The 10,246-nt window shown below is 39.9% G+C and overlaps 1 protein-coding gene across 1 annotated transcript in view; it reads right to left on the bottom strand.

Annotated features, from left to right (window-relative positions):
• Positions 1-2,407: 2,407 nt before the first annotated feature.
• Positions 2,408-10,246, bottom strand: part of LOC108894509 (opsin-5-like) — a 29,319-nt gene continuing 21,480 nt past the window's right edge. The window contains exons 4-7 of the mRNA XM_018693176.2: positions 7,622-7,792; positions 5,365-5,699; positions 4,957-5,201; positions 2,408-3,186 (exon numbers count right to left, since the gene is read on the bottom strand). Of these exons, the coding sequence (XP_018548692.1) occupies positions 3,120-3,186; positions 4,957-5,201; positions 5,365-5,699; positions 7,622-7,792 (818 nt within the window). The 3' untranslated portion in view covers positions 2,408-3,119. The remainder of the gene's footprint in view (positions 3,187-4,956; positions 5,202-5,364; positions 5,700-7,621; positions 7,793-10,246) is intronic.

The following is a 10,246-nucleotide window of genomic DNA, read 5'->3' as shown; positions in this document are numbered from 1 at the left end:
GAATACAGATGAACCTGAGCCAGTTTGTTTGAGTACTTTCATTAGGCACGCTTAAGTCAAGAAGTACTGTGTCACTGTGTTCGATTTACCCTGATGCTGCTTTCTTGTTGACCTCAGTTATGACTGTTCCCTCTCCTCCCACCTCATTCCAGGTGACGGTGCTGTTGAACTCCCTGAGCACATATGAGCCTCTCTCTCTCTGCCAGCAGAGAAACATTCCCTGTATTTAACCTTCTCAATGACATTGAATACTTTCAAATTAGCCCCTGTTCATGATTCATGGCATGAGGGTGCAGAGACAGACATGCACTATCGTCAATAAATGAAACCCATCTTTTGAATATTGCTTATCTTCATTCCAGAAATGTGTATACATGAACATTAAACATTAAGTAATGAACCTTTTTTAGGAATGAGCCTCCAGGTGAGTGACATTGAAAACATGAAACCTAGTATTCTTTCACTGTAAAGGAATATTCTTAATGTAATGGGATACATCTAAGTAGTGCAATGAGAAAATCTTTTGGAGACTTTCAAGTGAATGTTGAGATCTGCAATGCAAGGGTCACATGACAGAAGGGGTCTGCAGGTCACATGACGGTAGCTACATTAGCTAGCTTGTTAACTTGTACTATAGAGGAACTAGAGAGGACACTTAACACAAGAGTCCTTGTAAAAAAAAAAAAACAACAAAGAAAAAATACAGCAAAGGCAAAACACAATATAGCTGATGTGTTTCTGTATTATTTGTACAGCTTTTGCCTCAGAGAACTGCGAAAATATATATTATATCCATTATGAACTTCTAGCCCAGCAAAAGGTCCCCATCAGCACTGTGCAGATGTCCTTTTCAATAATCAATTCCTAGTGAAATGTGTCCATTGTAACACTTTTTTTTTTTTTTTTTTTTTTGTAACACATGCGCTTGCAGTAGTGCCCGGCCAGCCAGCTGTGGACATTTTAGCAGTTTAGCTTGCTAACCTTAGTTCTAGCATTGTTGTCACCTATCAGTCACATGAAACTTGCCATGCAGGCCATAACAGTCCATCTGGAGTCTTCACTCCCATAAGTCCTGGGTATGCAGGAGGTGGGAGGTGATTAGCTTAGCATTGAGACTGGTACCAGGGAAAACTGCCTGGCTCTGTCCAAAGTTCAATGTTCAGTCTACCATCACCTCTAAAGCTCACTAATAAATACACTTTTTGGTTAACCCATACACAAGTAAGCTGATGTACCCTGCCACAGGTCACTAAGAGTTACTAATAGTTAAAAAGAAGCAAAACAGCTTTTTAGTTTTACTTCTCTGTTTTGGTATTAAACAAATAAGACAGAGCATGTTAATTTATGATCTTTAAAGATGTTGCTGGATGTATTTGTTAATTCAGCTGTTTCCATCTGCTTCCAGTCTTTCTGTTAAGCTAAGCAAATTGCCTCCATCTCTACCTTCATAGTAAACACACAGACATGAGAGTGATCTCAGTCTTACCTCATCAGCGTATTTTCAAAAAAAATGATTTTTTTATGCATCATGGAAAATATGCTGTTATCTCTGTCCAAACAAACAACAAATTTCAAATACATAGATTACAAATGGTCCCTGAGTTAACCATAACTGTTTCTGTATCCATGGCCCCAATTGTGGTTATTGATAGAATGACATACATTTCTGAAGTTGTTTGTTTGAATGAAAATTGTGTGTCCATCCACTTATGTGTGACAATCCACTACATATACTGTATATGTGTAACACCAAACTGTTACCAGTGCATATTGAATGGTTTTGCAAGTAAAGTGCAGTCATCCTGTGTAGGTGTTTTCTTGTGACATGTTAAGCCTTGAGCTGCTTTGCTCCCTTGTGAACACTCATCTCAGAAATAAAAAGTCTTCGGATGATACTGCAAAATGACAATACCCTGTGAGTCCATTATCAAAGTTTCAGTTTCATCGACTCAAGCTTCACTCCTCCTTGTGTGCTTTTTAACACCTGATGAGAACAAAAGCTGATGAGTTGAGATGATGCCTTTTGACTGACATTCACCAACTGCTTCAGTAGGAACTCTAATACTAATACTACTAATACTCCACAATTTCCTGTTCTAACACATCCCAAAAGTGTTCCACTGAGGTACTCTGAACTCCTCATGTTCATGAAGTGTCTGGCGCCAACAATCATACCATGGTTAAATTCACTAACCTCACGTTTTTACCATTACTCTGTTTTAAGAGATCATTAACTGAAGCTCCTGACCTGTATCTGTAAGAATTTTATGCATTGTACGACTGCCACATGACTGGATGATAATTGCATGAATAAGCAGGTGCACAGGTGTTCCTAGTAATGTACTTGATGGGTGTATATCGGCTGTATACATGCCACAGGACAACAAAAGACAACAGCCTGTACAAACATGTAAAAATACAATTTTGATCTTGACAGTTACACCCAAGCCTGATTTGACATGGCTCACATCAGGTTGATCTTTTTTTTTTCATTTTAATTTATAGTTCAACTTTAGAATCAAGGTTGAAAATGAATGTAAAAATTACATTTTTTATAACATATTCTCTCTTTTGCAAGATTTTGATTCACAGAAACATAAAGCTCCTGATGTGACATGACTCTGGTTGAAAACTTCTCAATTTTACAAACCTGAGTTGAGCCGTATTATAGGACGAACACTCAGCTATTGTGTTACTCAACCAGTAACACATGTTTTTTTTGTGTTTGTGTGTGTGTTGTTTTTTTTTTTCAAAGCATAACAGACAGTGTCTGTAATACTGGAAAGCAAGGTAAAGAAGTTCACACAACATGTCACTTGTATGTAGTAACCACTGTAAAGACAACATAACTCCACCGATTAAGGAAAACCTTGTGGGAGAGATGTGTTTCCAAGGAAGAGAAGCTGGGGAGCTGGGGAAAGCGCACGAAAATCCAGCCTGGGTGTAAAAACAAGTGGCGAGACTGAGGGTGAGCAGCTGATGATGTCATAGCAGATGACAGGCAGCGTGTGAGTGGCTAAGTGTAGGGCACATAGGTCAGGGAACAAGGCAAAGTGTCCAAAGTAGTAGAGGTAAATAGGGGGTGATGGGGGAGGGTAACACAGTCTAAAGTGTCTGTCTCACATCTCAATGTGAGCTTCTTTGGCTGGTGGTGTGTCCTTTAATGAGCCAGAGACGGTGTAGAACCTGCGGTAAACATAAGAAGAGGAGAGAACACAGGCATTGGTAAGACATTTTGTTTGTTTTTTAAAGGTCCCATAGTGTAGAGAGTGAGATTTCCATGACTTTTCTAGGTCTAGGTACTAAGCAGTACTTTGAATGTATCAAAATACTTGGAAAAATTTAGAAATGTGATGTCACAACAAAGCAGCCATGCACCAACACAGGGCATCTACTCTATTTTTGATCAATCTCTATTAAGGACTCTTATTAGTGTTTTGTTCAGTCTCTCCAACAGTCTTTGCAGCTTTTAATCTTTTTAAGGCTATTCCTCCACTGATGGTTGGATTACTTTAATCTTGCGGTTTGAACTTTCCTATATTACCAGTCATGTCTTTTTATAGACAATAGCAAAGCTGTTTTGACTTGTGAGGACAGGAAGGTGCAACAGTTTAAACTTGCATTTATCCTGTTATGTCAGATCTGTTAGTTGCCCTTGAAAATTAGACTGAAGTGCGGCTTTCAATAAAAAGCTCTGAATTATATTTCAGTCCACTCACTGCAACAACAGTAGAATAGATTAGAGTCCAGCATTGCCCACATTCATACGGCACATGTTGTTGTGCTTGTAATTCACCTCGATTCTTTCTTCTAATCATGGAGAAAGAATGTGCTGTAGATGCAGAAAACCGCAAAACTTACAATTACCACTATAAAATGTATTGTAATTTTGAAAGGGTTAGAAAAAACACTGAAGGCTGGGTATTTCATTCCACAGGACTTCACAGTATCTCTGAAAGCTACAGCTTCATCCTAATCAGCACTTATAGTTGTTAGTTTATAAATTTATTTCTCTATAACAACCTATTTGTGCCATCCATTCTTTCTGATCTGTCTTTGCAGCTATCTAGGGATGCTACAATTTGGCATATGACTGGAACTACACATGCATGTGTACAATTTATGTAAAAACAAGTTTAGCATAATTTGACACTGTCTGGTCATATGTCTACAAGGGGAGGGCCATTATGGGCCCTACTACAGTAGTAGTATGGTAGGAAAGGACAACAAGAAAAAAAATCTTTTTATGGATTTTGTCACTGTAATGACCATTTCAGCTCATAATGTGTGTTAAGTTCTGGTGCTACAGTTCCCACCACACTCTTGTTACCATGCAAACTGACAGGTACAAGACAATTTGCCTGCTTTGCAACTGGTTGGTAATCTAGCCCTTCATGTTCCCATGGGGTGCTCCAGTTTGACTGAGTTGTGACACTCAGAGGTGAAAAAACGGCTAAAGGGTTAATTCTTTAACAAAAATTCAGTCAGGCACACTTTTATCAGGGAACTTACCATTTCTAGCAATTACACAATACAATAAGGTGGAAAAAGTTTTAATGTTTAAGAAACTCTAAAAAAAAAAGATCTGTTTAGTAACAACAATTCTGCAGGAATAATTAATCCTCTCTTAATAAATGTTAACATAAAATTTGGTTAAGAACATCAATACCTGAGGCTGGGCACATAAGAAGGAACTTAGGGTAGTGGAGGTGACAAACAGCATCAACATGAATGTACTTGCAGAGTAATAGTGAGAAGTGTGAAGTCACAAAGGCCACATTATCTGTTACGTATTTAGTCAGCTAATAGCAACACAGCTGTGAATGAGCCAGTGATTCGGAAGCAGGAAGCTGATGCCAGTCAGCTAATGTAAGTATATCTCCAGTACTCTGCCTGAATTGTGTAATCAATATTTAATCAGGAATAAAGTCTAGAAGAATACTGCATGTGTTTTACCTTGACTTTCTAAAATGCCTGCGTTTCTTCAGGGCCTGAAAACAGGAGGATTTCACGCAGGAGTTTTTCAGGTCCACAACCTGGTAGATGATGGGATTGTACATGGCTGAAGACTTGGCCAGCAAGGTGGGAACGACAGACACAGGGATTGGCACTGAGTCTGGCTCACCAAATGCAGACACCACTGACACCACTGCATAAGGGATCCAGGCTATCAAAAAGCCTGCACAGATCAGCATTGCCACCTGAAAAAGCAATATTCATGTCACAGATGTGTCCTTAACATGATTCCTGTATCTTATGAGCAGCACTGAAATGTCTTTTTTTCCTCTAGTTCCTCCCTCTTGCAGTCTTGCTATGTCCTGCTCTATTTTCCCACAACCTCTCTCCTACCCGCCTCTCACTCACCTTTGTGAGTTTCATCTCAAGGTTGTGGCTGTTTTTGATACGGGCATCAAAATGCGAGATCTCCTTCGCAGAAGACTTGACTTTGAAGATGATCATGACGTAGGAGAAGACGATAATGCCAGTGGGGAAGATGAGACAGAAGAACAGGATGGCCATGACAAAACTCTGGCCAGACACAGAGGCCTGTGCCAGCCACCAGTCCAGTGTGCAGGAAGTCCCGAAGGGCTCTGGGGCATAGTTTCCCCAGCCGACAAGGGGCATGGTGGCCCAGAAGGCTGCATACGCCCACACAAAGGCCAAGCACAGGAAGGCGTGGTGGCGTTTTAGCCATGTGCCTGAGAGTGAAGGAAAAGACAGTAAGAATGATGGACTAGTGGTGACATAGTAATAAAAACCTTATTATCCCAATCCACACTCTCTCATTCCAACCTTACCAGGTGAGATCAAAAAGCTCAGAGACGGTGCATGCAGCGGGTGAAAGCAATAACCATCGTAAGTTAGTATTCCATGTTACGTCATGCAATCAACATCGGGAACTATGTTACACAAATTTTTGTGATCATTCGCATGTGCATATTTGCAGCTTCAACAGGTAGCAGCACCATGATTTCATAGTTGAAGAGCCTGCAAGTCTCCAGCACAGAAGAAAGCAGGTCAGCAGGTCCAAGAGCATGTTTATCATTTTCTTGAGGTTGTGTACCATGAATTCTTCCCCCAGAGTCAGATTACCTCATTACCTATTACTTCACCGTTCTGAGATGTCTGAGGGAGGACATTCAGGACAAACTACCTGAACCGTGGGATAATGGATTTTGGGTACTTGGATTTGGATATCTGCTACTTTTAAAAGGTTGCTCCTCAGACACAGTGGAGAAGATCAGGTGCAGATGGTGCTTGACATGTTTATATAACAGAACTTCCAGGGAGTGCTCCAAGCGTGGCAGGAGCATTGGGAGTGGTGTATTGCTGCACAAGGTGAGTAATTTGAAGAGGAAGGTGGTCAAACTTAAATTAAATATGGTTTTTGCTAGTCACTGTCTCTGAACCTTTTGATAGCACCTCATATTTTCTAACTCTGTCTTCTGCCACAGTTTGTGGATAATATATACCCTGATTCTCTTAAAAACTGCCCTCACATTGTAGCAACGGTTACCATGCATCATATCACACATGTACAGTATTTTCCACTTGAAACAACACATCTATTCACATAAATCACATTTGTCAAACAGCGCTTTATTCAGGCTGATTAACAATGTACAACCATTTCTGACATTTCTGAAAGACAATTCTTTAAAAAATACTGAGAGGGGTTTTAGGATGTGTGTGTTACTTTCTTGAGTGTGGTGTATATTTGATTTACACATAATTTTAGTGAACCTGTTGGATTACTCCCCTTAGGACAAGACATAGCATCTGTTGCTTAAGGCAATTTGAAACTAAAACTAATAATTGTGTACTTAGTTCAATAAAATTTGAATAGCAAAAGAGGATATAAAATTTTTTTTTGACAGTGTCGATATTGGTATTTAAGCTGGTCTAGTATCTGTATGGGCAAGCACATGTCAATGCCAGCAGCCAGTTAGCCAGCCAGTAACTACAGTTCTAGGCTACAGGCTTCTAGGCTAACTCAGATAACTACCTTTTACAGCTGTGGTGAGCAGAACACATCCAGAATTATACTGTAGCAGGAGACCTTATCAGGTTTCTTCAGACTACTTTAATGACAAAATCTGACATCTGAGGGTGCAGTGAGCAAGGGCTCACCAAAACTAGATAGATGAAGACCAGAAAAATACTATCTGGTCTGATGAATCTGGATTTCTGTTGAGGCACGTCACTGATAGAGTCAGAATTTGGCATCAACAGAATTAACCAAAGGACCCTGCCTGAGTTGTTCTTGGTAGACTTTGAGCCCCTTAATGCCACAGCCTGTCTGAGTATTGTTGCTGACCATGTGGTTCCCTTTTTAGCCACAACTGACCTCATCCTCTAATGGCTAATGGCTAATGGCTAATGGCTGCCTTTAGCATGAAAATGCACTGTGTTACAAAGTCATCTCAAACTGTTTTGACGTCATTGCACTTCAGTGGCCTCCCCAGTCACCAGATCTGAGACCAATAGAACACCTTTTGGATTTGGTAAAACAGGAGGCTGGCAGCATGAATGTGCAGGTCACAAATACATGTCTGTGTACAGTAGTTGTACATGGAATTTAAATGTTTAAGAGCCTTTGCTGAGGAAGACAATGACATACCGTATCTGAGATGGCAGATTTTGAGGTACCGGTCCAGGCTGACCATGGTCATCGTGATGAGACTCCCACAACCAAAGAAGAAGCCTGCCCAGCCGTAGAAACGACAGCCCTCCCAGCCGAACAACCAACGGTGGTAGAAACTAGATATAATGAAAAAGGGCTTTCCTGTCACTGCAAGAACAGAGAAGGGAAAGGACGGAGATGGGGAGGAGGAACATAAAAGAACAACATTTGTGAAGCAGAAATAGGAGGAAAGAGGAGAACATAAAGGCAAACAGTGGAGGTAGGGTTGGAGAAAGAGAGGGAGGGGTAAAAAGAGACAGAAGAAAGTGGTGAAAATATGATATTCTTTAGATTCTTCATCTCAAAAAACTTTACAGCAATGAATTATTAAATTACAAGTTCAGTTCAACAACTTTTACTTTTTATGAACAATAATTATTGATTTAAATTAACTAGTGAATTAATGGCTTTGTACAAAGACAACATAGATTAAATGCTTATTCCCCATCTCTCACCATTTCTCCACCACAAATCACATACAATATCAGCATCTACTTAGAAATTATGAATAGGCCTTTGGTATCCAGTAAACTGTAACCTCTGAATAAATGAATGAAGTTTATATTATTGCTTCATTCAACTCACATATGCCTTGCCCACGTGAACTTACAAAACAACACAAATTAATACAATCATACAACCAATTTGACTCTACACTATGTAAGGGTATGTAAGGGCTGTTTGACCAAGGTGAGTGATGGAGTGCTGCGTCCGATGACCTGGCCTCCACAATCACCTGACCTAAACCCAGTTGAGAGGTTTGGGATGAGTTGGACTGCGAAGTGAAGACAAAGCAGCCAACAAGTGCTCAGCACCTCTTTCAAGACTGTTATATTCTATATGTGTTCCTTCATAATTTTGATGCCTTCAATATTAATCTACAATGTAGAAAATAATAAAGAAAAAACATTTAATGAGAAGGTGTGTCCACACTTTTGACTGGTACTGTATGTCAGCTGATAAATTATAAGAAATTGAAGTACTGCATTTACATTAATATAGGCATGGCTGCTGCAAGCCTATGCCACATTCTGTTGAGATGACACAACAGTTAAACTTGCTGGCCCTGCTGTGAGACTAAATAATATGCTATAGACAGAAAACTCCCAATCAATATCTTGTAATGCTGATGACAAAAGCCCTTCTCTCCTTTTCCAGTATTTTTTATTCAATGGATAAAAGCAGAGATGCACGTGACAGCTCTTATGACAACTTGTGACAAGAGTGCCTCATTACTGAACAGCATAAAGGGGAGTAACAGCGGAGAGGGGAGGGACTGCTGATTGTTGAAAGCTATGCACTAGTAATTCTTGTAGTAAAGCCTGCTTAAAAGGTAATGGCCTGAAATGTGTGAATGCTTACAGTAGTTACAGTGTTTTCATGAGATTTTTGCAGTTTAACCCTGTACAGACCACACGGTTTAAAGAGCTCAGCACAAAGTACCAGTGTCTTCCTTAGTGCAGCAAACCACAGTGAATCTCTGACTGTTGCTGTGTGTGTTAGATGTGGGCCCTCTTCCTGGAGAGCTGGACAAGCCAAGAGTTATGTGGCACGCCAAACCCAAGCAGCATAAAAGGGATAAACATCAAAACCTCTGGAGGCAAGAATGCATGAGACGTGATGAGCCAAATGTTTTCTCGGAATCACTAAAAACCCAGCGGGGCATGTACACACGGTTGCTCACATGGTCAGAGGCTTAATAGCATTTACATATTCTGAGTCACAACAATAATGACAAAGAAACCTTCAGCTATACAAATCAGGCAAATGTTTTGTTTGCCCTTTGGCTTGTCTAGCCTGGTGACAGGGCCCATTGCTGTTACGTGTTTTCCAGCTCATGTGAAAGGGATCATTGCTTCTAGGTTCTAACTATGTCATTCCCAGCAAACAAACACCAAGCTCATTGCTCTATATTGCTCTGTATTCTAGCAGTCACCTTCATTTTAATATTATTCCAAGAAACTCAAGAGTTTCTCTTACATTCATTCAGATAGTGAAAAGTTAAATTGTACAGTGCTGAAGGTTTTTTCTCTTCATGCAACTTCAAAGTGTGCTGAATGTTGAAGATTCTTAAAAAGTAGCTCAGTTGTCTGATCAGTATGCAAAATCAGTGCCATCTCTCTCTCTAAAGGATAAGACTGACATCACTCTGTTAGCCAGTCTGTCAACACTCTCCATCCTTCCCTACTCTGTCTATAGCTCTCAACTCAGGACCAATCCTCGCAGGATTGTGTTCATCCTGAAAATGTAAATGTTTAAAAACTTAATAATTTGTTAAATTAAATTAAAAATGTAATGGATTTTTTAAAAATTATACTTTTTTAAGGCTGAATAATTTCCTGTGCTCTGTAAATTTTAGCATTTTACTGAATTTGTTATATCTTTCACCTGTTGTGTTACTTAATATAACAATTATGTTCCGGACTATGACGTAACGTTAACTGTTTATTAGCATAGCGGCGTGACCCCCTGGTGCATGGCTACCAGAAGAATATCATTAGGTGAAAAGGTTACCCAGCATACATTGGGGATTCTCCACTACGGATCCTTTACAGGTATGAA

Source organism: Lates calcarifer, unplaced genomic scaffold (genome assembly GCF_001640805.2).
Source record: "Lates calcarifer isolate ASB-BC8 unplaced genomic scaffold, TLL_Latcal_v3 _unitig_359_quiver_886, whole genome shotgun sequence".
Classification (NCBI taxonomy): domain Eukaryota; kingdom Metazoa; phylum Chordata; class Actinopteri; family Centropomidae; genus Lates; species Lates calcarifer.
This window is presented reverse-complemented; position numbering and strand designations above follow the sequence as displayed.